At 48.3% G+C, this 26,083-nt stretch overlaps 14 protein-coding genes across 14 annotated transcripts; 5 read left to right on the top strand and 9 right to left on the bottom strand.

The window, feature by feature from the left end:
- Window positions 1-869: 869 nt before the first annotated feature.
- Window positions 870-1,343, top strand: ASPWEDRAFT_38709 (uncharacterized protein). Its single transcript, XM_040834944.1, has 3 exons — window positions 870-989; window positions 1,089-1,136; window positions 1,252-1,343. The coding sequence occupies exons 1-3, from the start codon at window positions 897-899 to the stop codon at window positions 1,282-1,284; spliced, it is 174 nt and encodes a 57-aa protein (XP_040690742.1). The 5' UTR covers window positions 870-896; the 3' UTR covers window positions 1,285-1,343.
- On the top strand, window positions 1,265-2,086 carry ASPWEDRAFT_38707 (uncharacterized protein). The gene is made up of 3 exons (XM_040834943.1): window positions 1,265-1,559; window positions 1,615-1,671; window positions 1,724-2,086. The coding sequence occupies exons 1-3, from the start codon at window positions 1,446-1,448 to the stop codon at window positions 1,766-1,768; spliced, it is 216 nt and encodes a 71-aa protein (XP_040690741.1). The 5' UTR covers window positions 1,265-1,445; the 3' UTR covers window positions 1,769-2,086.
- ASPWEDRAFT_438160 (uncharacterized protein) lies at window positions 2,082-4,391 on the top strand. Its single transcript, XM_040836115.1, has 6 exons — window positions 2,082-2,391; window positions 2,441-3,016; window positions 3,068-3,391; window positions 3,435-3,527; window positions 3,571-3,651; window positions 3,697-4,391. Exons 1-6 carry the CDS (start codon window positions 2,227-2,229, stop codon window positions 4,012-4,014), a joined length of 1,557 nt encoding a protein of 518 aa, XP_040690740.1. The 5' UTR covers window positions 2,082-2,226; the 3' UTR covers window positions 4,015-4,391.
- Window positions 4,392-4,767: 376 nt separating this feature from the next.
- Window positions 4,768-6,430, top strand: ASPWEDRAFT_170557 (protein kinase domain-containing protein; the record flags this gene model as incomplete). Its single annotated transcript, XM_040830641.1, has 2 exons — window positions 4,768-5,400; window positions 5,456-6,430. The coding sequence occupies 2 exons, from the start codon at window positions 4,768-4,770 to the stop codon at window positions 6,428-6,430; spliced, it is 1,608 nt and encodes a 535-aa protein (XP_040690739.1).
- Window positions 6,431-6,524: 94 nt separating this feature from the next.
- On the bottom strand, window positions 6,525-7,935 carry ASPWEDRAFT_170556 (uncharacterized protein; the record flags this gene model as incomplete). The annotated part of the gene is made up of 3 exons (XM_040830640.1): window positions 6,525-7,380; window positions 7,424-7,629; window positions 7,675-7,935. The coding sequence occupies 3 exons, from the start codon at window positions 7,933-7,935 to the stop codon at window positions 6,525-6,527; spliced, it is 1,323 nt and encodes a 440-aa protein (XP_040690738.1).
- An 85-nt stretch (window positions 7,936-8,020) lies between these two features.
- On the bottom strand, window positions 8,021-9,535 carry ASPWEDRAFT_181976 (uncharacterized protein; the record flags this gene model as incomplete). The annotated part of the gene is made up of 3 exons (XM_040831898.1): window positions 8,021-8,613; window positions 8,663-9,249; window positions 9,293-9,535. 3 exons carry the CDS (start codon window positions 9,533-9,535, stop codon window positions 8,214-8,216), a joined length of 1,230 nt encoding a protein of 409 aa, XP_040690737.1. The 3' UTR covers window positions 8,021-8,213.
- Window positions 9,536-9,633: 98 nt separating this feature from the next.
- ASPWEDRAFT_438125 (uncharacterized protein) lies at window positions 9,634-10,022 on the bottom strand. Its single transcript, XM_040836114.1, has one exon. The coding sequence runs from the start codon at window positions 9,954-9,956 to the stop codon at window positions 9,732-9,734; it is 225 nt and encodes a 74-aa protein (XP_040690736.1). The 5' UTR covers window positions 9,957-10,022; the 3' UTR covers window positions 9,634-9,731.
- A 719-nt stretch (window positions 10,023-10,741) lies between these two features.
- On the bottom strand, window positions 10,742-12,345 carry ASPWEDRAFT_108977 (uncharacterized protein; the record flags this gene model as incomplete). Its single annotated transcript, XM_040828043.1, has 4 exons — window positions 10,742-11,359; window positions 11,415-11,965; window positions 12,008-12,116; window positions 12,166-12,345. 4 exons carry the CDS (start codon window positions 12,343-12,345, stop codon window positions 10,742-10,744), a joined length of 1,458 nt encoding a protein of 485 aa, XP_040690735.1.
- ASPWEDRAFT_38696 (uncharacterized protein) lies at window positions 12,169-13,806 on the bottom strand. The gene is made up of 4 exons (XM_040834942.1): window positions 13,326-13,806; window positions 13,207-13,284; window positions 12,606-13,163; window positions 12,169-12,561 (listed from the first exon to the last, which is right to left on the bottom strand). Exons 1-4 carry the CDS (start codon window positions 13,793-13,795, stop codon window positions 12,468-12,470), a joined length of 1,200 nt encoding a protein of 399 aa, XP_040690734.1. The 5' UTR covers window positions 13,796-13,806; the 3' UTR covers window positions 12,169-12,467.
- Window positions 13,807-13,928: 122 nt separating this feature from the next.
- Window positions 13,929-17,869, bottom strand: ASPWEDRAFT_67347 (peroxidase/cytochrome P450 family protein). The gene is made up of 16 exons (XM_040838906.1): window positions 17,669-17,869; window positions 17,456-17,620; window positions 17,298-17,406; window positions 17,166-17,252; window positions 16,771-17,119; window positions 16,455-16,726; window positions 16,223-16,393; window positions 16,042-16,179; window positions 15,965-16,000; window positions 15,715-15,919; window positions 15,398-15,672; window positions 15,134-15,350; window positions 14,674-15,091; window positions 14,504-14,628; window positions 14,062-14,459; window positions 13,929-14,012 (listed from the first exon to the last, which is right to left on the bottom strand). The coding sequence occupies exons 1-16, from the start codon at window positions 17,837-17,839 to the stop codon at window positions 13,978-13,980; spliced, it is 3,171 nt and encodes a 1,056-aa protein (XP_040690733.1). The 5' UTR covers window positions 17,840-17,869; the 3' UTR covers window positions 13,929-13,977.
- A 5-nt stretch (window positions 17,870-17,874) lies between these two features.
- Window positions 17,875-19,304, bottom strand: ASPWEDRAFT_38694 (uncharacterized protein). The gene is made up of 5 exons (XM_040834941.1): window positions 19,126-19,304; window positions 18,975-19,079; window positions 18,709-18,933; window positions 18,525-18,667; window positions 17,875-18,479 (listed from the first exon to the last, which is right to left on the bottom strand). Exons 1-5 carry the CDS (start codon window positions 19,222-19,224, stop codon window positions 18,023-18,025), a joined length of 1,029 nt encoding a protein of 342 aa, XP_040690732.1. The 5' UTR covers window positions 19,225-19,304; the 3' UTR covers window positions 17,875-18,022.
- Window positions 19,305-19,757: 453 nt separating this feature from the next.
- Window positions 19,758-21,450, bottom strand: ASPWEDRAFT_106978 (putative GABA permease; the record flags this gene model as incomplete). Its single annotated transcript, XM_040827851.1, has 4 exons — window positions 19,758-20,189; window positions 20,235-21,159; window positions 21,202-21,272; window positions 21,319-21,450. The coding sequence occupies 4 exons, from the start codon at window positions 21,448-21,450 to the stop codon at window positions 19,758-19,760; spliced, it is 1,560 nt and encodes a 519-aa protein (XP_040690731.1).
- A 219-nt stretch (window positions 21,451-21,669) lies between these two features.
- ASPWEDRAFT_170549 (cytochrome P450) lies at window positions 21,670-23,178 on the top strand (the record flags this gene model as incomplete). The annotated part of the gene is made up of 2 exons (XM_040830639.1): window positions 21,670-22,981; window positions 23,030-23,178. 2 exons carry the CDS (start codon window positions 21,670-21,672, stop codon window positions 23,176-23,178), a joined length of 1,461 nt encoding a protein of 486 aa, XP_040690730.1.
- Window positions 23,179-23,566: 388 nt separating this feature from the next.
- On the bottom strand, window positions 23,567-24,420 carry ASPWEDRAFT_26477 (uncharacterized protein; the record flags this gene model as incomplete). The annotated part of the gene is made up of 2 exons (XM_040832860.1): window positions 23,567-23,890; window positions 24,064-24,420. The coding sequence occupies 2 exons, from the start codon at window positions 24,418-24,420 to the stop codon at window positions 23,567-23,569; spliced, it is 681 nt and encodes a 226-aa protein (XP_040690729.1).
- Window positions 24,421-26,083: the final 1,663 nt, after the last annotated feature.

Below are 26,083 nucleotides of genomic sequence, written 5' to 3'. Positions count from 1 at the left end.
AGATAGTTTTATATTCTCGCCCAATACGGCCTTATCAGCGGAGAGGTCACCCTTACTGCTCACATTCAAGACGCCCTTACTCAGAATGAGATTTCCAAAGTCATCCAGCATGGTAGGGTTTTTTATGAAGTGGTTGTAGTGATCTTTAGTTTCATTTGTGACTTTCACTTATATATATATATATTATTATTATTATTATTATTATTATTTTCCTACAAAAAAAGAAAAGAATCTTCAGATCCACGTGTGCCTATCACGATTCGGTTGCTAGGATGAACCATGGCGGATCAGCTGGGAAGCGCCCAGCCCGCCAATAAAAGAATCTCACACAATCTTTCTCAGTTAACAGGGTTAGCCCAGGACGAGAGTAATTACCCGTCCAGAAACAAAGGCTCCTCGCATATGGCGTCAAAGAAATAACAGGAAGCAAACCAGCATCCCTGTTCCTGACCGCTCATTCGACCTTTGTGTGGCACTATCTATCAGTATGGAGTAAGTGATTGACCCAGACTAATGTAGACTCCAAATCGTCTCCGCACTACCCGAGGTGTCCCGTTTTTCAAGTTACCCCATCAGTCGCTGTGCATTCAAATGCATGTCTATCCCTTCAGTTGAGACTTGAGTTGGTCATTTCGAGACACGGAATCTCGGAACCCGTCTGCATGAACACCAACTCAAGGGTAAACCACCACAGAAAAGTTGTATACACGATTATCGTCCCAAAACTCATAATCAGTCAGGATAATGCGGTACTCCTCCGGCTCTAAGAGCCTCAGGTCGTTTCAAGACACATAAGCGGGCATATTCCCCCGAGACTAGGTCCCACAAGACAAGGCTCACTCAGACAGGAGTGTTGCATTTGTGAAACTCATAAGACATTCGGGATCTGCTCCATCATGACCCAGACCATGATAATGCGCTATATGGATGATCACAGGCTTGCCAGCCTGCTGAAGGCGCTCTTCCCCAGCCAACCCTGTAGAGTTCAGGTGAGAACTTATGGCAAACCCGGCCTTTTCTCATCAACTCCTACCCCTCCCTTCCCCTCCATTAGCTGGATATGGGCTGACCAACACCCCTCCCTGTAGAAGAAAAATGGCCACATAATCGTGGAAGCACCAAGAACTTTGACTAAGGTAACGTACATCATAATTGATAAGTTGCATACACACCGCCACCCTTGATAGCCTGCTGATTGACGGCCCCGTTTTCTTAGTCAAATTGTAAACTAATATAATGAATGCTACACAGGAGGAACTAGAGAGTTGCGTATGTGGTATATGATCCCCGGGTGCTCCGAGGGCCTTGGGGGGTATTTAAGTATTCATGCTGAGCCCATTCGTGCGCCCCTAAGGCAGCTGCCACACACATATAATCAATTTCGATTAACATTTAGAGGATCTCTTTTTTCTAATATCATTTTAATATTTACCTAATAATTCACCATGACTTCCATGCAACAAATTGACGGCAAATGTGTTGACCCACGAAAACTCATCAAGCTACTACGAAACGTCTATGGCATTTCTGAGGAAGGGAAAAATAATTTTTATGTTGAGGTTCGAAGACACCAATATTGAATACATAAAGCATCCAATGCTGATATCTCGAAAGCTCCGCCTCAACAAATACAAGATATATCGAACAACAGACGGGCCTGATCTGACGGAGGTATGTTCATGTGACATATCAGTCTGGTGGAAAATGGCTAACTTTCAACAAGGACGATATAAGGGCCTGTCGAACTCGCCAGAGACTTCGACCATGAATATTTATACGTTAATGTGCCAATAGATGGGAGGTTATATGAATGCTTTATGTGACATATACATTGCGATTTGATTTTTGATATTCGGTTATCCAAGAGCTGGTTCGGATGAACCAAGATGGACGAATTAGAATGCATTTTCTTTTTTCTTTTCTGTTTTTTCCCCATGGAGCTACACGCTTTGTTTTATGGGGTAATTCCAAAAGAAATTCTGTTTTGGTCTGGTATATTGGACAGCAGTGCCTGCCCAAAGCAACTAGCTATAACCTCTCATTTGCATGAGATGCTAACGTGGCCTGGCTTTTATGGCGGGGTGGGCAAAGTGATGAGGCTGCGTCATTTTGTATGATTGGTACACGGAAGCAAAAGATGAAGCCTTACGAATAGCATCAGATATAGAATATACGCATGTCTAAATCTCCGAGCAAGTTTTTCTACAGTCAGGTTTTATCGAGAAAATGGACTTGTTCAAAGACAGGATTGAGCGACGGTCGCGTCATACATTCCAGGCCGATGCACGAGAGAGCAAACTAGAAGCTATTCGGTTGTGCAAATCAAGCCATGATATTGCCGATATCACCAGTCAAATAGTAAATGCGTCACAGATAGAGCTATGGAAAAGGGTAAGAATATCCTTGACTACTGCTAACTTGCTAACTGTGTACTCCATAGATTGCATGCCAGCACTCGCAGCTGTTCATCATTCGACAGAGGAATACCTGGGCTAGATTAGGCATATCCAAAGAACTCTTCCAGAAATTTCTCGATACATACTTCGTCTTCCCGGATATATGGAAGTCCATCTTTGCTCTTGGATTTAAGCTTCAAGAGAATGAATTTATGTTTCCTGGTCCTTGCTCCAAACATTCCACTACAAACCAAGGCGAGAAATATGGTATGTTATGTCTACCAGATTGTTGCTATGAGATTGACAGATTAGAAATATCGTATATACTCCGTCGTGTCGAACTGAATGGACGCAAATGTGGACCGGGAGAATCACCGTGGTCGATCCGTCAAACGGCCGTCTATCATCAACTGGGCCCAAGGGACGATGGAGAACAATACAGATCCGTCTATCTTCTTATTTCCCCGTCGCCTGACTTTAGGAACGGACTATCGCATACAATGAATACTGCTGCTACAGAAGAGCTGAATCCTTGGATGGTTCACGGGTTACTGGTTGCAGACAGCGGAAGAGGATGGACAGAGTATCTATCTTGGATAGAAGATCAACTACAAGAAAGAGTATGTTATGTCTACTACTTACTATGTTCAAAGTACACAGCTGACAATCAGGCCCAACCTATCCTTCTAGCAACAGTGGGTGATAAGAACGACGTCAACTTAACCAATTACAAGTTCCGTTTCGATGACATACAGGATCTGAAACATCTGGAGAACTCCATATCGAGTCTGCAAGTCATTCTTCCGACGATGCTGGAGAATATTACACGTGTCCGAGAGATTTGCCACCGATATTGCTCTCGAGTATGCAGCCTCGCCCCACCATGTGATTGTGGTAATTTACTGGAGGAATTCGATGATAATATTGATGATACGAAGAGAAATATTCAACGAGTACAAGTGCTGAAAGAGAGAATGGAGTCTACTACTCGACTTGTAGGTTATATTTGTATACGATGATATCTACTAACGTGGCTAGTTGACCGATTTATTATCCTACGAAGAGGCCAACGCAATGAAAGGCCTCGCGGAAGAGTCCCAAGAAGAGGGCAAGGTTATGTCTTTACTTGCAGTATGTTAAAGAAACACAATGATATCCCATCTAACACGAGCAGTTTCAAAGCACCAAAGATGCAGCCGCAGTCAAAGTCTTGACGGTGATCAGTTTGATCTACCTCCCTACCACCATCGTCGCCGTAAGTCGTATCACCCTGCATAGCAAACAACATCTAACTGGACAGAATTTCTTCTCTACGGAATTCGTTTCGGGCAGCAACGGAAGCATGCAAATCTCACCCCAGGTTTGGATTCTGGCTGCGGTGTCTGTCCCTCTGACTATCATCACGGTGGCTCTATGGTGGCTGTGCGTGCGGTTTGCCTCGCCACTTCATCAACGATATCGGAGTGATTCTCTCGTGGGGGGCAGGGATAGGAGGAACATGTGGAGGATGATGTCACCGAGGGGCATCGAGGACATAGAGCAGGGATTCCCGCGAGAAATCGCAGAAGGCTCACCGCGAAGAACAGCTGGCCGGGTGTCCCAGGAAAAGATCGAGTAAGGCGCTAGACAAGGGTGACATCGCCGATTAGGTGTCCGAGCCAGACAAACAAACTCGATATCAGATCCGGAACGTACGGAGGGGGACGGGCAGGGACGAATGATGGAAGGCGTTTTAACCTGAGTGTGCCCGGATATTATTGCGAGATTCAGCGATTGTTCTATTGCACCTTCCTCTTCTGAAACAAGCTAAAGATGACCAATTCACCCTCTGAGTGAAGCCTTGTCGCCGCAGCCTCCTTAGCCGCTGGGACACCACTAACCTGGCCGTCGACAAACTAATCACGCATTAAACTGCCTAGGATGAGGGGTCATCTGGGGCAAGTGCTCGCAGATCAATACACCACACAGCCAGTATTATCGTCCGTAAAAAAAAAAAAAAGAAAAGAAAAGAAAAGAAAAGAAAAGAAAAGAAAAGAAAAGAAAAATTAAAAAATAGCTGCGATAGCCTTGTCCGTCTTTTTGGGCAGGAACACGGCTCTCTTTTCCAAAACACAACTGAGTGGTTGCTTTGCTGTCCATCAGTTTTGCCTTGCTTCGCCCGGATACACCGCTATATACAATATTCCTATAAACACTCATTTAGGCCATTTCTACCACCTTACTATGTCAGTTTCTTCGTTCCATCCGATCCTTGGGAATATAAAGGAGGGGTATACTGGTAAGTGGACCCGGTCCCGTTCCAATAGTCCCCAATAACAGGCATAAGTAGGGTCGTTAGTCGACTACGAAACGATATCTCCCAGTTGCAATTATGAGTACACTGTTCACTCCCCCGGATTCACCACCATCCAGCGTCACCCACTCGGATGGCCCAGCAAAAAGGCTCAAGGAGCAGCTCAGAAATACCCGAACCGAAGACACCGCAAACCATCGCTTCTACATCCCCCGGGAGATTCAGTATGACCTTATCAACAGGGACATTGTTTCGGAAATAGCTGCACAAATCGACCGTCCAAGGGTCCAGCAAAGCACGATCGAGGAAATCTGCACCCGTGGGAGAGCCCTGTTTGCAATCCTGGTCCTGATCAAGAAGCAGGCAGACATCCAACCTTTCCTCGATGAAGGGATTTTAGACGCCAGTCTTCCTTTGCAAAGAGTCAATGGCACAAAACACTTCAGTCTACAAACGAAGCATGGAAGACGAGTGAAATCTGTCGTCGGATGGAACAGCGGATGTCGCGAGAAGTTTGACCGTATCCAGTGGTGGTTCCTCGCCCCTATCTTCGAAGACTTGGAGCATTACGAGCTCGACGAGAACGTCGTGCTACCCACTGTCCCGTTCGAAGACAAAAATTCCAGCTTGGATAGTGGGGGGTATAGCGAAGTATATCCAGTCCGGATCCACCACACGCACCACCGATGGAGTGCAATCGCAGACCCAGAGGTAGGTCCTTGCATATCACACCTTTGTACTACCATCTAACTAACGAATGTATCAGTCTACCGGCCCAGTAGTCGCTATAAAGCGACTCATCCAGTCAGAGGAAGAGGAATTCAAAAGAGAACAGGAAATTCTCATACAGTTAACTCCCAAGGGCCACCCTCATCTGATCAAACTACTATCAACCTTCCAGCAAGGTGGAAAATGGCATTTGATGTTCCCCTTTGCTGATTCGAACCTTCGCGCATACTGGGAGGTTCACAGCATGCCTGTGTTCGATCAAGACACCATCCAGTGGGTCTTGAAGCAGATGGTTGGCATCGCCAGTGCCCTGGCCCGCATTCACAGTTTTGTCGGCACGTTCCACCGCAAAATCCCCAGGAAAGTCGAGGTGGCCGACGGCACTATCATCCAGGTGCAAGACCAGGAGAAGCTCTATGGGCGTCACGGTGATATCAAACCGGAAAACTTCCTCTGGTTCAAAGATACCCCCGGTGTTGACGATCCTATGGGGGTTATACAACTGGCTGACTTTGGCCTGGGGCGATTCCACGGCCGAGATTCTCGATCGCGAACGCACGCCAGCACTGTACCTTACTCGCCAACGTACGAGCCCCCCGAGTGTAAGATTGGACGTTCTGTCTCGCGAGTATATGATATGTGGAGCCTGGGCTGCGTGTATCTGGAGTTTGTGACTTGGCTTGTGCTGGGGTTCAAGGAGATTGAGGGATTCTCTGATTACCGCGGTGAATGGTCCGAGGAGATGCTGATCAATGATGACAACTTCTACACCATCACGTCTGATAAGGAGGCAATTGTCCGGCCAAAAGTTTGCACTTGGGTCGAGAGGCTACATTACCACGAACGTTCTTCGCAGGTAATACACGATCTTCTCCATCTAATCATGGGGCATATGGTCGTTGTTGAGCCGGTGGCACGCATGAAGTCAAAAGACCTGCAGGAGCAACTGAACAAGCTGCTCTGGAGAGCCACCAATGATCGTGACTATGCTTTGAAACCGGTGGCATGCTAAAGCGGTTGCATTTAGGGGTTTGGGGTTCTTTTTTCTGATTGTTTTCATTTTGTTTCTTTCCGCATCATAGACTGCAATATACCCATATAGCGGATCACCAATGAGGAATATACTTCGACCACGACACCGTATCAAAGGCAGTATCCGGCAACTTCCTCAACCCAATAATATCCTCGACGAGTATGAAGCCCCGACAAACACAGTACACAGAACACAGCATCGTAAGCGGGATAAACACTCGCAGAGGAATCTCCAACTCCGGATCCTTATCAGGATGGATATTTCTCAGCTTATCCGCAACCCTACCCAGCCATCCCTTCGCCGTCTTCTTCTCGCAACCAGGCAATACCTCACTTTCTATACGCTTCGGAAACATCATTTTATGACAATATCCACAAAAGATGCCCCCTCCCAGCCCAAACGCGAGCGTATAAACACTCGCAGCCCGCCATAACACCCTCTCCACCGTTGACGGAAACGAAAAGTTCCACGCAAACAGAAACATACAACTGAAGAAGAGTATAGCCGGGGCACAAATAACTTCCGCCCAGACATCCACTCTTGGAAAATTATCACTGGGTATGCGATCGTAGGGAATCGTTCTCGGGCGGGTGAAAAGCGGGACACGCAGATAATGCAGAATGCGCACATAATACCGCCAAAAGCGACTGCAGAACCACTCATCGCGAGACAGAAACGATAAAGGCGTTTGGTACCATTCGCCAAGGGGTTGGTGGTGGTGGGAGCGGATTATGTCGAGGGGATAGTTGAGGGATAAGGTAATAGGGCGAGAGATGTCCATGGGTTTATGGTGCCAGCAGTACGAGGTGACGAGGAAGATAATGATGAAGGAGAGAGTGGTGAGTTCGAGGGTGGTGAGAGCGAGGTGTTGGACGGCGCGGAGGATGCAGTTGATCGAGAACCAGAGGGCTTGGAGGATGGCGATGAGGCTGTTTATTAGCTTCATTAGACAGCAGAGTATGGAATACTCACCGTGTGAGACCGTCTGATTTGCTTTTATCTTTTATGTCTTCTTCGTCGAGGTGTGGATAGTCGATGTATCCCCCTTCAATCAATCTATATAACTGCTCCGCGTCGATGGGAAACGTCATTCCTGGCACTTCGATGACAAAACCACCCATGTCGGCGAAGAAGGCATGGCTAAGCGTCCAGTTTTTATATCCCATCGCTCGGAATTTCTATCTCGTAAGTATGCTCCTTAAGAATAAGAAGAGGATACATACCTCCACAGAAGCCCGCGCAGAAGACCACTGCCCCAACGCCAACATCAACAGAAACTCCGGCCCTAGCAGCCCAATACAAGCGAGATCGAATTTATATTTCAACTGTCTGATTGGTCCGTCCGACTGTCCGCGAATATTCGGGAAGACAGACGTCCAGCAGCAGAGGATAATGGTTAGAATGCACGTTGACAGAATGCCCCATGTTCCGCGGCCGTCGGGCTCATCCACCCAACCTGGGGGCGATGGGATAGTTTCATTCATTAGATTAAGATTAATATAAAGATAAATATTTAAGCTGAGTTTGTTCTACGGAAAATCCGGGAGAAACGTGCTTAAGAACTAATGTGCTATTTTTATTGTTCGGCTCCTGCATACGCTGTGTTTCGGAATAGCGTCAAAACTGGCGTCGGCTTATCACCACCACGGATTAGGCGCCAGCCGATCATTAGCGGATACAGCCAGAACCGCATACACGGTGGCTGTTCATCCTTGAATTTCCCGCAGACACGCACATATGCAGGTGTTTTCTGCCTAGATTATCACGCAAACGGACACTGCCCCCTCCTCTGCACGCCCAACCCCTCTTTGATCCCGTCAATCTGCGCCCTCCCTTTTCCCTCGAAATATCTCGGCCCTAGATCCTCCACTCGATATCCATGCGGGTAGTATTTCTCACCTTCATCACCAGGCAGGGGTAATCCCATCGCACGCGCGAACCACGCAGACGGGCCGTACCGATTCCACAGCGTCGGCTGCACGTAATACGGGTATCCGTTCCAGGCGAGCATGAAATGGCGGCTTTTGGAGTCAGGGGACTCGGTGAAGGCTTCGTAGCGGAGGAAGTATGGACGGGGGAGGGCGAGATGGCGGAGGAGGAATTTGCGGGTTGATATGAGGGTGTTGAAAATGTGATTGTATTGAGGGGGCGGTGGGGAGTACCTGATCTGATCGTTAGTAGAAGCTGTAAATGATAGGTGGAGAGACAGACATCATTGCTTTTCGAAGCCTGTCGTCCATGATGAACGAAGCGAAATATACCCCGACTGGCTTCAGCCACGACGGGAGAGCGTAGACCAGCACGTCCATTGTTTTATCTGCAATTTCCTTATTCCTCGGATGAGGATGCATATTCGCAGCTTCATATTCTGCACTCCAAGCTCCCACCTCTTCAAGCCAATGAATCCCGTCTCTGAATCCGATCTTGCCTGACGGAAGACACTCATAGCTAATACTCAACGCGTCACCCAGACTCTTCCAGTATGTACCTATAGCACACTTTTCCAACTCCGTCAAACTGCGCCATTCATATTCTTCAATGAAGCGAATAGGTTCACATGCAAACAGACTAAGCGTGTAGAGCATGTCCTCTTCGAGAATACTACCACTAGCTCTGTATCCCGTGTGTAACCATTTCGTGCGAGCGATGGCTGTATGTGCACGATCTGAAGATGGATGGAAGGCCATGAACTCGCCGATGAGGGTGCCAGTGTCTGCGTAGCGCTTGAAGGAAGTGGCAGTGTCTGATAACTGGGATGTCTTGAGGAGCAGGGAGGAGATGGTTGGGATGCCGTATGTCTGTATAGTTAGATAAGTATATCAATGTAGAAGGAATGCATACTCTAAAGAGGGCGAATTGGAGAGATTTCAACGAGATAAAAGGAAACTCGAGCTGGAGTATGTTCTTCTGGATAGTCCAGGCATCACTGTCGGTCATGGAAGATAGGGATTGTCTAGTTTGGTATTTGCTGTATGTTTTACGGAGGGCGTTGACTCGTTGGAAGCGAAGGGAGGAGACTAGAATGAGGTATGATATGATAGCAAATGCAGAGTAGATGATGTAGTTCCAGAGATCTGTATTCATCTTGATGGTTTCTTATGCGATGAAAGATATTCTAATGATACAATATTCATATCTACAACATGGGAATTTATATCTACATATCTATCTATACATTATACAATCTACCATCTTCTATACAAACATCAATATTATCACCATCATCACCATCATTGCTCTATACAATACAATCATATGAAAAAGCGGACCGAGGAAACCCTCATCCGTCAACGCGGGGAAGCTCAACCCTGCCACGATCACCATGAAGCTGGATTGGATATCCTAGACAAGGTGGATATAAATCCAGATACGCTGATTGGACTAGATATAGACTACCTCGGTGATTCCGGAAAGAAAGAAGCCGGATAGAAGACGCCGAAGAAAGAGTCCGGATGGAGGCAGCCGATGTCATACGAGATGTTCGCGGGTGATCGTCCATGTTCATAATGTGGGGTTGAAGATGTCATGAGGGGTTGATGCATTACTATGGAGTATTTGTGGTTGGTAAGTTCTGACTATTAGTTATGCAGGATAGCTGTGTTAATAAGTGGCACTTCTAGTTCAATCTAGTATAGATAGAATGTATAGATGGATATTGATAAACAAACTCCATTAATATCCACTTTCCAGACTACTCTCTAGCGAGGCATAAAAGACACCTCAGGCAGAAGGCATGACATCATCGCTGAAAACGGACAAAACAAGGGCGCTAACCCTACTGAGCGCCCTATTTAAGCGACCGCAATGAACTCTTCTCCTTTTTTCTTCCATCAACAGCTTCAGTTCTGCCTGGATTGATCTTTATGCAGATCGTCTGTCATGGTCTGATGCGACCATCTACAAACTATCAGAACGACTAACTTATAACTTGGTATGTGCTATTTTACCCTCCAGTCCTCCTCGCGGTGATGTTACATATCCCTTTTGTTCACTGAAATAAACATGTGGAACATATATATATCCTTTTCAAGACGGGTCTCTGAGCTCTTCATTCTTACACAAGATTTTCACTCCATATTTTGTGGCTGTTGCTAATTGCTTCAGGATAGGTTTTCTCTTATATACCTGGCCTATGCCTCGATAGTTACAATGACAATGATAATACACGTTCAATTCAATTCAATTCAATCAATTACCAACCTGGTATAATTCGTATGGTGGAAGAGTGAAAAATTAGTCAAGTTTGTAGTCCATATCGCGTCTTACTGAACAGGTCGCTGTCGCTGGAAATCAATAAACATATCGAAACGCCCGATTCTCCTTATCCGTCAAACCCGCCCATCTCGCATCCACCTCATCAACCTCATCCTTCACCTTATCCCTTCTTCGATTCTCCCAAACATAATAACCCACCAAAACACCCGCCACAACCGCCACACTAGCATTAACACCCACAACCACCACCTTCGCCGGCTTATACCCCGGCGCATCCCTCGCCTGAAAAGTCTGCGGCCCGATAATCTGTCCCGCCGAGAAGCCCGCTGCGACGAGCGGTCCCGTGAACGCGCGTTTCGTCGCGCCGGCACAGTTCGCCGCCGCCCACTGCAGGATGATCGGGTAGACGGCCACGGCGGAGTTGACGAGGTACACGACGATCAGCATGCCGGGTTTGTTGGACTCGGAGAGAAAGGCGAGGAGACAGCCCCCGGTTATGGCGGGGAGGGAGGTGGCGATGATGTACAGCCAGCGGTGGGCGGTGCGGCGGATGCCGGTGCCGACGAGGAGGGTGAAGATCATACTGACCAGGCCGGAGGGGGTGTTGAGGAGGGCGGCGTGGGGAGGGGAGAAGCCGAAGTTGGCGATGAGGGTGGTCGAGTAGGTTGCTACGACGCCGCTGGTTATTGTGCTCTACATAATCAGCAGCGTGTATAGATGAAGATCAAGATGAAGAAAGGAGGCATACCAGCGTGGCAATCAACAACCACAACCAAATCTGCACATCCAGCACGGCCTCCCATATCTGCCTCCAACAAAACCCGACATTCGAATTCCTCACTCCCGTCTGATTAACACTCACATGTTTCAGCAACGCAACCTTCTCCCCCTCCGCCAACCAACTCGCCTTCATCGGCGTATCCGGCATAAACAACACAATCAACCCCCCAACAGCGGCCGTGACAACCCCCAGCACGAGAAACATCAATCTCCACCCCGCCATGGACGCATGCCGCACATACTGAAACCCGAATGAGATGACGCCGCCGATGATCTGCGCTAGACCTAAACCCAGATACCAGAATGTGAAGCGGAGGGATTGTTCGTCGCGCGTGTAGTACTGGCTGCTGAGGAGCATGAGCGACGGACCGAGGGTTGCTTCGAAGAAGCCGAGGAAGATGCGTGCGGTCAGCAGGGTGGTGTAGCTTGTTGTTGCTGCTGAGGCGGCGACGACGGTGCCCCAGAGGAGGATGTTGAGGCCGAGCCATTTGGCTGGGGGTGCTTTCTGCAGAAAGTAGACTGTACAATTAGCATGGTCTATAGAAGATGAAGGGGAGGTACCGTTTGGAATCTCAGCAATGAGACAGGCAATGTTCAGCCAAGTCGCCGTGTTGGAAAAGTCATTGCCGGTGAGGTTGAGGTCGGTTTTGAGGCCCATTACGCCGGCGTACTATCTTATTAGAATAGCCATTGATGGTAGATGGTAGACGGATGCTTACATTGAGCAGCATCTTATCCAGCGACTGCAGGAAGAAGCACCCAAACATGAATGGGATGATACGGTAGTCGACCTTTCGGCGAAGAGCCGGCAGATCGATGCTGTCTACATCCTGGCTGTGGGTTTGGAGATAGTCCAATGCGTCGTCGTATTTAGTTGGGATGGATTCTTTTTCTTCCATGATGATGAAGATGGGATGGAGTTAAGAATGCGGAGCACAGTAGTTGTTATAAGGACTATCCCTTGCATATTGTGTATCACCCTGTGTAACAATACTCTTGACATCATGGTATCAATAACAAATTAACTATGACCATCCGGACCATCCGGCGACTTTCCATTCTTGTACGCAAACAGCCTCGACAATTCCTTGACTGTCTTTTCTTCATTCGACTCCCTATACTTATTAGCGCCGTAATAGACAATGAAGAAGAGACTTACCCCACCGCCACCTTACTATCCATAAACGCACAATCATCCCCAAACATCCTATCCAGATAGTGAATATTCAGCAAATGCCCCGATCCCTCCCTACGAAACACACTCCCCGAAAACAGCGTTCCACCCGCATACGCCGCAGCAGAGGATGTGAACTTTAACACGCCGATGTTCGCTACAAAATCCTCGCTATTCGCATAGTGCTCGATGTACTTAATGACTCTCTCCCCATGGCTCTGTCGACAGGGATCACTCGCGCTGGGCGTATCTTTCAACCCGTTATCCTCGTGCAGCGGGGGATTGCGGAATTGGCGCGCTGCATTGCCAAAGGTGTAGACTTCGAGTTTGCGCATGGTCTGGTTGGACAGTTCGCCAAAGAGCCAGTCGATGATGGAGGCTGCTTCGATGCCGCCTTGGGAGTGGGCGATCAAGACGACTTTCTTGGTCGAGTCGGCTTTGAGGGCTGCGCGGAGCTGGGCGCGGCCTTGTCTGATGTCGCGGGTTTTGTAGTCGAGATCGCGTTGGATGAGGCATTCGACGAGGTCGAGGATGAGGCCTTTTCTGGAGGATGTTAGGTGATGTAGATAGAGAGATAGATACTCACGTTGGGTTGTGGATGCCCACGATCTCCCTGCCAAAGGTGTCTGCCAGCAGATCGAGATTCGACTGCAACCAAGTAGTCCTAGACAGTCAGCATAGTACTATCATATAAGAGTGACATACCCCGTCGCGATCCCATTGATATAAAACCAAAGCTCACTCTCATCATTCACCGGAAGACCAGACTTAGGGACGCCAATCAAACACGTAGCCCTGGGATGGCCATTCAACAACCACAGCACGGTCATAGTAACACCCGCGAAGGCAACATAAAACACGAGATGGACAACAGCAGGGAAGGCCCAAAAGGTCGCCAGCGCAACGGGCAGCGAGAGGAGGAGGAACAGCTGGCTGACGATGAGGAACGCATGCAGGGAGAGATCTCTCAGGTTGCGGAAGTTGGGATAGAGCTCGTCCAGAGGTCCAGAGGGGAAGGGAACGACAGGGAAGAAGATGAGGGGAAGCAGTCTGGATAGACGGAAGACGGAGAGGATGTCTTGCCAGAGCCAGCGGAAGGGGTTCGTGTCCATGTCGGACGGGATGTTGAGGAAGGGATTGCCATGGGCGGGCTTGTTGGGGGTGTACGAGGACATTTTGGTTAACAAAATGAGTTACATGTAGTTGGAATAGGTGGATGAAGATGAAGATAGTTCAACATACAAGGGAAGAGTGTTGTGTTACAGAAAGTCGCTCGTCACTTCTACATCATCATACATCATCGATCATCCAGCATCATTAACTAGTATTACTAAACTACCAAAGACTAAAGAAGTAACTACTCCAACATCCTGTCAAACATAACCTTCATATCTACTCCTCATCAGCATCTCTCTACAAACCCCAGAATCGGAATACTCACTGCACGGGAACGGCGTCCACTCACTCCCATCCTCCGGCAAATACACCTTAAACGCCCCATTCACCAACTTACTCTTCATCTCGCCAGCCGGTCCAGGCGCACGGCGGAGATTCCTCAATCTACCCAGCACCTGCAACATGACCGCTCCCGCGGTCGTGACAATCGTTCTACCCAGACACGCGTGAGGCCCCCATCCATGGTGGATATACACCTCACCAGGCCGGTCGAGTCTGATGTCCTCCGGGTTCGGGAATTTCAGCGGATCCTGGCCGGCCGTGATGAAGTCGGCGAAGATGGTGTCGCCTTTGTCGACTTTGGTCGAGCTGATGCCGTCTTTGATGGTGGTTTTGTCGGCGGCGGTGCGGAGGACGCCAAAGGCGGGAGTGGATAGGCGGAAGCTGATTATTAGTATACGTAGATATAAGATGGATGGATGGCATACCCCTCTAGAGCGTATTTCTTGAGTTTCTCAAAGGCATCGGGTTTATCAGACTGAGCGAGTTTCTGGATGGCAGGCCAGTGAGACGAGTACTTGTCCGAGAGGTAGAGATCGATCATTTGCGCCCACTATTCAGTCAGCAAGATATAAAAGAAACAAGATGGAAGATATACCCCCTGAGCCTGCGTCGCACAAGCAGCAGCCGCAGTCGGAATCAAAATCCACACCACCTCGTCCACCGTCTTGCCGCCATCCAGCAGTCTTCTCACAAGCTCAGGGCCATAGTCTGTCAGCGCTGCTCCCCGTCGCGAATGGCCGAGGATTTGTCTGATGCGAGTGAAGAGCTGTCCTTTGATATCGTAGACAGCATCAGTCACAGACTTGCCCATGCGCTGTGTGGCTCGAGTAGCCACGGTCCGGTTCCTGAACGACTGCACCGGATCGACGTCGAGGAAGACATAGCCGAAGAGCTGCGAGAAGGCTTCGTACATTTCCTCCGGCGTGTGTGCGTCTTCCGGAGCACCGTGCGTGCCTTTGAGCGGGATGTTGAAGAATTCCGAGATAAAGTATGCGTGGACGAGATTTCCGATCCTATATCGTCAGCATAGTTCATTTTAAGTATGAAATACTCACTCCTTGACAAAATCCACCTGGTACGAATTGCCCAGCTTCCGGCTATGCTTCTTGATGAGATCCGTCGTGGTAGCCTCATAAAACCGACGGACCTGGTCAAGCGCATCATGAGGTCTATACAGACACTCCTTGACAAAGATACGCTGGGCTGCATCATCCGGTGTATCGCCACTCAGCATGTAATCATGTCCGGTGAGTTGATACGTATGTTCACCCCCTATACAGTCAGTATATAGCAAGCATCAAATAGACCGTAAAACGCACAAGGAACATGGAACCGCTGCTGATCATTCAAGACATCAACAACGCCCTTCCACGTGGTGACTGCAACCGGCAAGCCTACAAACGACGGCTTCGTAAAGTCGAGATACTTGGCTTTGTTAGTCTTTTCAAAGATCTCGAGATTTCCATCTGGTGTCGTGAATGGGTACAGCGCGTATACGCTGTTGGGTCGATACCAGCCCGGGAATGCGCGCATGAGCAGCTTATACATGACGCCACCGTTGGCGACGTCAAAGTCAGAGTTGGCGGCGTTGAAACTACTCATTAATACAGTCTTTAAAGAAGAGCAGAAGACTCACCCGAAATTGGTCAAATTGGCCGGACTATAATCCACCGTGTAGAAGCGATCACCGCGGACAAGCGCCACGGCATCAGACAGAATAGCCACGGAGATGGTGAAGCCCGGACAGAGACCAGAACCAGGCATGAAGGGCTTTTTGGCTTCTTCTGCTTGGATGCCGACGTACAGTTCGATGTTGTCGGGGTGGCCGTACAGTGCCTCGACTGGTTTGGTTAGCTTCAGCTATAGATATAGATAAGGGGACGTACGTGTTTCCGCGACAGATGGGTCCGAGTTTACTTCGCCTGATATCGTCAGCATTGCATTGAATAAAAGGATAACTTACTAAAAGTAGAGTACGGCTTCAGCTTGAAAAACTCTCTCAACTCATTCAACGTGGCCAACTCCCACTGCCGACCTTGCTCGATGCCCAGCATTTCAATCGCCTTCATGATACGAGGGATATTCTTCGCTCCGAAGGCACCTAATCATATGAGTATAAGTATTTCATCAGGGTATACACATACCAGCAACATTATCCGTCCCATCCTGCAGCAACCGCACCAGCTCTGCATCAGAAAAACACCCATTCTTCCCTCTCTTCAATCCCCCAAAGTTCCACATCGACGGATCACCAGGAATATGCTCTTTGAACCATTTCTGCATTCCGCCCAGGAAGCTGCTCACAGAGAGCGTGCCTGCGCATATTAGCATCTTCATACACATAAACATAAAGCTAGAATAGTCAGGAAGGCGTACTAGCATCAACATCCGCCCCAAAAATCTCACCCATGAAGCCCCTCGCCCACACTTCGTCGTGGTTGCTGATCGCCGCATGCCAGCGGTAGATCATGTTGAACTCGGCGCTGACTTGGTTCCCCACGCCGCGGGGGAGACCCTGGGCGTCGAAGACTTTGATGATTTCGCGGGGGTCGAGGGTCCAGTTTGAGTCGTAGGGGTTTGTGTTGAGGTTGAGGATGGTGCGGAGGTAGTCGTTTAGGATGATGTTGACGTATAGGCCGCAGGTGATCCTACGCAATCAGCATGTATTTTCAAGATAGATGAGGGAACGTACAGCCGTCCCGTCTGGAAGAGATCATTATCCCTCTTCGCCAACGCCTCCTGATACCCCGGTCTATCACTCGTAAGACCAGGCGGAAGACTAAATCTTCCTACCTCATTGATATACGCCAGTTCGCGGACGATATAGTTATGGAATCTGTTAAACGCAATCAACAACGCACAAGAGCCAGGCGGCTGGCCGAGAAGACGCTGTTCGGCAAAAGTGTCGTTCTTGAGGAGGCCGTCCGTAAAGGTGCGCACTCTGCGTTGCTGGTTTTCGTTATGGCCGTAGAGAGGGCCGAGATCGAGGTAGGAGGAGTTTTTGACGACGGTGGGGTCGTGGTCGTCCGTGCGGAAGATGTCTATAACTGATATTAGTATAGATCTTATACATGAGGATGGACATACCGTGGATGATGATTGTGGCGAGATAGAACAGGTGACTGGAGACGTTGCTGGGGTGTTCTTTCGCCGGGCCATTGCGAGCAAGCAGAGCTATTCAATCAGTATACCTTTCTTTGAGAATGAATAGAGACATACTATCAAAAATCAACGACGGTTCAGGCAGATTCAACAACCGAGGATGTCTAGGAGTGACAGTCCGCGCGTAGTGACTTCCCGCGATGCCCAGATTGGGATACATAATATTCTACAAATCAGTCAGTGTATTGATATAGCCATAAAGGTGAAGTACTCACATTGTTCCTTCCATCAGCAGTGCGATACTTGAACTCATCGCCTAGATAGGACAGTGGCGGATGCTGGAGACTATTCCACAACGTCTTGATAAAGGTATTGGTGATGCTATCCCTGATCCCGGAGTTGTTGGGAAGGGAGGCAGCGGTTTGGATTACATTTTCAATCTGATCTACTAATTAGCAGTGAACATGCAGAATCAGATGGATACGTACGAGATACTTGCGATCGTCAATGAGACCGCCATTGAGAACCGTCGAGGTGATTTCCTGGATGGTGCGAATGTTAGGAACAATCCGACCAGCCTGGCTGACGATGTCTTGACGGGCATTGCCGAGGAGAGAGATGAGATGGTGGTGATCTTCACCGTTTTCTTTGGGCGTCATTTTATTATAATATTATTACTACTATAGATGAACGATGGGAAAGATGGTGGGTGAATATTCCGACTAGAATGAGGATGCGTTTATATACTTGGTGCCGTTGCGTCATCATTATCTTCAGTTGAACGCCGTCACCACTGCGAAATGACATGTCAGAATATTACTATATCCGTTCTATTAGACGTATTACTCTCGATCCGACCGATGAACCGTGTACTCGACATTCTTCTGAATAATCATCCTCGTACTCGCATCACTCCGAATGCTATTCTCATCGCCGCCCGTAATAACGGTTTCCCCGTGCGCGCTATCTTTCGGCAGAAACAGCCCTTCAGGCACTGGCTCGGAAGTAGTCGAGTGATTCAGCGAGCGCAGCGCGTAGCTGTGTTGTGTGCTTCTCGATCGTGATGCGTATCCGCTGCGTGAGCGTGAGCTGCTTTCGAGATTTTCATCGCCGGCTGTTCCGTAGGATGTGGAGACGGCGTTCATAAACGGGCGGAGACAGAAGACGGTGCAAGAGATGAGGGAGTAGTTGAGTTCGATTTGGGTGTAGATGGAGTGGGGGATTGCGTCGAAGGAGGGGTTGGTGGAGGCTGCATAGGTGCGTAGGTGGGAGAGGCGGAGGGAGGTGAAGATGAGGATGCTGTTGAGGTTAGATGATGGATATATAGATAGATGGCGGACTGACGGTAGTCTAGCTGCAAAAGAGATCGTAATGATAGATTTATGGTTGTACGGCATTTGAAGGCCGTAAACAAGGGCGATGGAGAAGATGAAGAGGAATAATTCGGTGATGATGTCCAGCGCTGTGATGAATTGCCATCGCGAGAACTAAAAGTCAGCAGAATACTTCAGATAGATAATAAACATACTAGATTTGAACAACTCTCCGCAGGCGTAATCCACGGTCGATTCAGCGCACAATCCGCCGTGAGAATCACAATCGAGATGAACACCCCCAGCGTACTCAACGCCAACGTCCCCCACAGCAGAGTCTGATGCGACTGTCGCGGCGTCAGACGGAGGTAAATCGCAATAATGCAGCATTTGGACAGATACAGCGTTATCAGATAGAGAACGTCACTCGCAACCAGAGACTGTCGGTCAGCATGTATCATCCACAGCTAGGAAAACCTACCCTCTGCACAGTCCAGATGGCATCCTCGGAAAGCAAGCTGATCGCCGTCCCGAATCCGATCGAGGCGGTATAAAAGACGATCACGGATTCCACAATTCCAAAGATCTATCATAAGTACATATTGCACATCTGATAATAGGTGAATACTTACAGTCGCACCGAGGAGAATGAGGTCGTCCACCCCAAAAGGGGGACTCAGCAAAAGACGCACATACACGCGGATAAGCAGACACACCAGCGAGATGACCATGCAGATGGCAGCGGTGATGATGATGATGCCGGCATGGTGCGTGTCGTCGATGACTTGGAATGGCGGATATTGGCCTTCAGGGACGACGACCATCGCATGTATGTAGAAGACATGGTGAGTTTACAGATGGCACCATTCGACTGAACTCGATCAGTATCTGGGATATTGCAAGGATGGTATTACGTGACACAGCCCAGCATAATAACGACATAATAAAAAATAATAAATCATAAATAAAAAATAAAGCATAAAGTTGGCCCTAAATCCATCGACCGACGCTAAGATCGAGCGGCGTTTCTTGGGCTGCTATAGAAGGCCCAAGCGATCTGGATCTTTACTGATCTTTACTGCATCGAGAATCCCACACGAGGGCTGGCAGGGATGATTTGTGTTTCAGGCTGAGAAGCAATAAAGCTCGTGTTAATTGTCTTGAAAACTCTGACGGGAATGCCGTCTGACACATAGTATATCGGCCATCCCGATGTGGATAACATCACATGGAATCATATTAATAATAATATAATGATAATATATCACTCCCGATTCACCAACGCAACAGGAGGAACGTAATAAAACCTCCCCCTAACCACATAATACACAATCGCAATAATCATTACTCCCCCATACATGACAACACACCAATTCATACTTGTCTTATCCACCGTCGAGGTCAGCGAGAAAAAACAAAACACAAACACCGGCAGCAGAAACATCAAGGCGCCAATGTTGATCGCCATTCCGAAGCGCCCGAGACTCCACCGGTGAGGGGGGAGGGGTTCGCCGCGGATGCGCTTGAGGAGGAGACAGGAGATGGTGATCACGTAGGAGGACATGAGCGAGCCGATGGTGAGGGTGACGATGGCGAGCAGGGCGGTGCTGGAGCCGATGTTGATGAGGGAGAGGAGGGCTGTCACGGCCAGGGACACCATGACGGCGTTGAGGGGGATGTTCCATCCGGGGGTGACCTGATCATTAGTATAGACCATATGATACAGATAGAGATAGCTTACATAGCCAAAGAAATTAGAGAATGGCAGTCCGCGATCACGAGCAAACGACCACAGCTGACGCGATGCCGTCGCCACTTCGGTGATCGTGCTGGCCGTCAAAGTAAGCACCAGAATGGCCGTCATCGTGTTCGTCCCCGGCAGACTCTGCGTGGTGTTGTAAAACACCTGGATGAACGGATATCCCGTAGGCGAGCTGAGAACAGACGTGATATCGCCCAGCGTAAAGCAGATGGTCACCAGCATAAGAAACCCAGAGCAGGCATTGACAATCACCGACGTGATCATCGCCTTGGGCAGCGTCGCAGAGGCGTCCTTGATCTCCTCCGACATGTGCACGGCGCAGTCGTATCCGATCAACGAGGTGATGGTCGTGGAAAAGCCCACCAACGTCGCCGTGCCAGCGCTATTCCAGCCACCGTCGTTGTTGAATTCCGTAAACACCTGCTTGGCTGTGCGACGGGGAGCCAACACCCAGAGGGGGATGATGATGGCGAATAAACCACACACGTGCAGGATGAGAATGAGCACCTCGACGAACGGCAATCGCTTCGCTAGAAAAGTGTTGAACAGAATGGCAAAAGACGTAATCGCAATGACAAGCAGCGTCCCATGCCACGCTTCAAACGTATACGTCGTATCATTCAGCACAATCAATCCCTGGATAATCGTCCCAGCGAGATACGCAATCGACACAATTGCGCATTGCCATCCCATCGCACACAACCAGCCGGTGATATAGCTCAGGAACTTCTGGCAGCTGGGCGGCGCGAATTCAGACACCCAGTGGTATTGGCCTCCAGAAGTGGGCGCCATCGAGGCCATTTCAGCCAGACTCAGAAAGACGAGCAGGAATCCACATGCGACAATCAGAAAGCCCCAGATGAGGCCGGCGGTGCCTCCGTCGGTTAATCCTTGGGCGAGCAGTCTATATTGTTAGATGGATCGATAAATGGGATGGATGGCATACGTCAAGACAACCTCCCATGTTGCGATCAAAGTACATCCAAAACCGACAATGGAAATAAATCGAAAGTTGCGCTGAACAGTTAGCAATGCTCTATCCATGTGAATATAAGGTGCATACCCTCAAAACCTGCTCTCTGCCCAGCGCACTCATGTCCAGCTTGTCCGCTGTGGTGCCGCGGTATTTGGCCGGTACATTGCCAGTATATTCGCCATTAGCTGTGACCTGGCCACCTCCTTTGATGGAAGACATTTTCATTCAGAAAGATGTCGAAGAAAAGAAATCAGAAATACGATAGAAAATAAATTGTCGCCAAACAGACTAACAGGGTTAATTAAATTGCAATGGCGCCATTATCTAATGGTGCTTTAGTTTAGTGTAACGCTCATCCCTGTCAGTTTGCATAGTTTGTATTATTTTATATTATTTATTGATTACTTATTATTTAATATCGCATTCATTGGTTTCAAAATGCTTTCCATCATTGTCGCCCTCGTGGTCATCCTGACTCTATACAAATACATCACGTATCTACACTCCCCCCTCTCCAAAATCCCCAATGCCCACTTCACTTCCCCCTTCACCTCGAAATGGATAGATTCAAAGCGCAATAAAGGCACAGAAGTGCTCACCCTCCACTCTCTCCACCGCAAACATGGGCCCCTCGTCCGCCTCGCCCCCAACGAACTGAGCGTGAACTCGCTCCACGGGCTGAAAACCATTTACACGGGCGCATTCGAAAAACACTGCTTCTACGCAGATGTGTTTGTCAACTTCATGACGCCGAATCTGGTGGGCATGGTGCATAATAAGCCACACGCGGAGCAGAAGCGCATGCTGAGTCGGGTTTATTCCAAGTCGTACTTGGCGGAGTCGGTGGATTTGAGAGCCATTTCGCGGATGATGCTGAAGGAGAGGATATTTCCTATTTTGGATAATTTGGCGCAGACGGGGGATTCAGTCAATGTGCTGCCGCTGTTTCAGGCTGTGGGGATGGATTTTACCTCCTCGTATTTGTTTGGGACGGAGAATGGGACGATGTTTGTGTTTGATATGGGGGAGTGGATGAGGTGGCTGGGGGAGTATGAGCGGTTCAAGTATATGAGTCTGCAGGAGCGATATCATGGGTTTATTGAGAGTTGGTGTCTGTCGCTCTGTCAAAAGATGAAGCTGAATGAACATCCGAATGATGTGTCTGTGTCTACCAAGGCAGTGGTGTACAGCCAGCTCCACGACAGTCTGCTCAAAAACCCAGACGATCGACCAATTGAGCTGGCCATTGCGTCTGAACTACTCGACCATCTTGTTGCCGGCCATGAAACAACTGGCATCACATTCACCTACATGATGTGGCAGCTATCGCAACATCCCCATCTACAGGACGAACTACGAGAAGAACTCCTCACCCTCCAACCTCAGCTGAAATATCCATTTACCAATGATCTACCATCCCCATCATCAATCGACTCTCTCCCCCTCCTCGACGCAATGGTCAGAGAGACGCTTCGTCTGCATTCACCCGCTCCCGGCCCCTTACCACGAGTAACACCGCATACTCCATCCGGCACATCTATCGATTCATACCACAACATCCCCGGCGGCGTCAAAGTCAGTTCCTCCGCGTACAGCCTCCACCGCATCGAGGAAGTCTATCCCAACCCAGCAGAATGGCTTCCAGAACGATGGCTTCACCCAGAAGGGAGAATCCACGATATGCGCAGACTGTGGTGGCCGTTTGGAAGTGGAGGAAGGATGTGTTTGGGGAGTAATTTTGCCTTGCAGGGTATGTATTCCATCTGATATTCAGTATGGATGGTGCTAACGAAAGTAGAGATTAAATTGGTCATGGCTGCGGTGTTTACGAATTATACGACGACGATTGTGGACGATGAAGGCATTGAGCAGGATTATGAGTTTATTTCGTTGCCAAAGGGGAGGAAGTTGATGCTCAGGTTTGCTGCTGTTGATTATGATTCATGATATAGTTCCAGATGAGAGATATGTCCACTTCGGACTGATATGCATCTAGCTTGACATATTCGGTTCTCAAAAGCTGAGATGATGATTCAACTAATAGGAATGACATCCACTGAGAAAGATGCTTTATAAACGGTTCTTTCTTCCGCTGACTGATTGTGAATGCCTTAGGCATGAATTTGTGCTGTGCAAACAATGGAGTATGGATGCACCCTGAAACGAAGAGAGTGATAAAGACCAAGGGTTTTAGAGACATCATTCTGTTGGAATGTAAGAAGAGAAGACCAAGTCGGCACCAGATAGGATGAGAGTAATCACTGGAGTCGCAGACAGAAATACCAGGGGGAATGTCTGACTTTATAAACTCGGAAGTGGGAGACAGCAGTAGATATCAACCCCTTCGGGATGTGGGCGTGAGAAGTGGTCTACGGGACGTATCGCGTGTGTGGGGGACGCTGTGCACCCTGTCTCGCCGTATGCAGCGTATGGTATGGGGATGGCGATCGAGGATGGTTACTACCTTGCCAGAGCACTCGATGGAGTGGGCCTGCATGATAAACGGGCTGCCAGTGCTAACTTTGAGCTGTACGAGAAACAGCGCGTCTACTACGTGAATCATAATATGGAGTTTGCGCGTTTCTTGTATCGATTGTTCCATAGTCTGCCGTGGCCGATTGCGAAGCTCCGTGATATGGTGCTCGACTATACGCCTGTACTGGGGAATTATCAGCGAAAGGGATATCTAGACAAACCAGAGGGGGAAACGATGAACCCGAAAGAGCTGCAGGTAGTTTAACCAAGATGGAAATTTTGTATCTAGATATCAAATCGATTCCTCCTCGACGCCTCCATCTTACACTCTCTCCGTCGAAAATATCTCTGCTTTACCTCCCCCTTCATAAACTCTCTCCCTCTCAACCTAATCGAAACACATCCATCCCCATCCTCCTCTATCTCCTCCTCAGACGACGACTGGTTATACAACGGCGAAGCAGGGGCACCGGTAATCTCCCTATTCACCATCTGCTGTAACTTGACCATGGCCGCCTGCAGCACATCGGTCTCTGTCTTTGCGCACCGGGGCAAGTCAACTCGTATGACGGCCCCGTCTGGGGAGAAGTATGGGTCGAAGGTTGGGCTGATGGTGGCTTGGTTTTCGAGGATGGAGTTTTGGAGTTGTTTGAGGGCGTCGAGTTTAGTTGGCGCGGGGCCGGTGAGGGGGATTGTCACGAAGAAGGTGTGCATTTTGTATACTTCGATTGATGTGAGGTGGATGATTTGAGGTTAGGCTGAGTTGTGTATATTTAGTATAAGGTATAGAATGGTATAGATGAGTGGTGTTGATGTATAGGAGTCAAACTCAGGGTCATATATTGAATATAAAAGTTTGTCTACTATGATGTAGTAATATGTATAGAAATTATAAAATCAGGGATTCTCATACAAAGCTGTTTATCGTCTGAAACGGGGGATTCATCGCACAAAGCGTTCAATTTCAATGTCCTTTGTCGTTGATACTAGGTATATAATTATTCCCTACAGCTATTTAAGATACAAAGACACATATGAATGGTTCTTTTCATCAATCAATGTGTGATTGTTCTTTGTTGGATGTTCTTCAATGATGTTTGGCTTTGTCGTTTGTTTCAGGTATTCTTGTATACATGAAACAATCGGATCTCAAAGATTAGGTTACATGACTTGATACATTAGGGGGCAGTCAGCAGGGATTAGGGAATTATGAGGAAGAATCTAGAATCGGACAAGGAGATTCAATTCTTCAAAGGGTTAATAATATATCATGAAGGGATAGGCAATGAAAATCGTTATTTCGAATAATAGGAAGACTGACACTAGTAATCTAGACGAGTATTTAAGTGATTTATTATATGGCTGACTTGTATACCGATTAGAAGAATCCATCCTGATACGCATTGGGTTTCAACTGTGAAAAGTCTTGAACAATGACACATTTTAGTCTATGTCGCGTTCTGGTATTATCTGTAACTGCAGTCCATATGAGCGACTTTATCTTCAATCTCGGCATGACGTAATTTACTGCTTAAACTGCTGGTATTGAGACAACTATCCTCCTAAATATAAAAATCACTGAGACTTCCCACCTCAGCTCCGCCAACCTTCGATGAACTATGGATCTAGGAGCAAGAGGAATTGGTTTAGACATACTTAATCCTATGGTAACCATACGAGTACAACAAAACAATGGCTACTTGCAATGAGTTTCAAGTAGACCAAGTAACAAGGTTCAGTAATATATTAAATATAAGTCTGCCGGCATTGATACCACCAATCATAACTAGGCAACCGTCTCCCTTGTGCTTTTCCCAACGTCCGCACAGCCTGCACCACTATAAACTGATCATTATTCAAATGCTCCGGTTTATGTGATTGTGTAGGACATTGCTGACATTCCGGCTCTGGACTATGATGTAAGAACCTGACTAGACTCCGATGAGGACAGAGAAGAACTGGTTCGAGAAACTCGATTGACGTCGAGGTGTGTATCGTATACCGAGTACAGCTGAATAAGATTCCATCGGTGCGGAAGAAAACAGTGTTGATGCCGAGGTGGAGATAGGCGGTGCAGTGATGGAAGAGATACCCTCCATTGGCTATGAGGAGGTCTGCTTCGAGGAACTTATTGAGTGCTTTGCGTCTTCTTTTCGTGATCATATAGTCCTCGATGGATAATCGGTCACGATGCGTGAGGGCAAGACAAGGGCATATATCGACCACCCCAGCATACGGACCGCAACTCCTTTGTAATGGAGGTTTGTCAAGATCTGGTTTGCGGTATTGACCTCGTGGATGTAACTTTAGACATTTTGAGCAGTATGCCCATTGGCTATCCTCGAGTTGGGCGAGGAAGTCTCGTCGCATATGATTC

Source organism: Aspergillus wentii (genome assembly GCF_001890725.1).
Source record: "Aspergillus wentii DTO 134E9 unplaced genomic scaffold ASPWEscaffold_3, whole genome shotgun sequence".
In the NCBI taxonomy this organism is placed as follows: Eukaryota; Fungi; Ascomycota; class Eurotiomycetes; order Eurotiales; family Aspergillaceae; genus Aspergillus; species Aspergillus wentii.
This window is presented reverse-complemented; position numbering and strand designations above follow the sequence as displayed.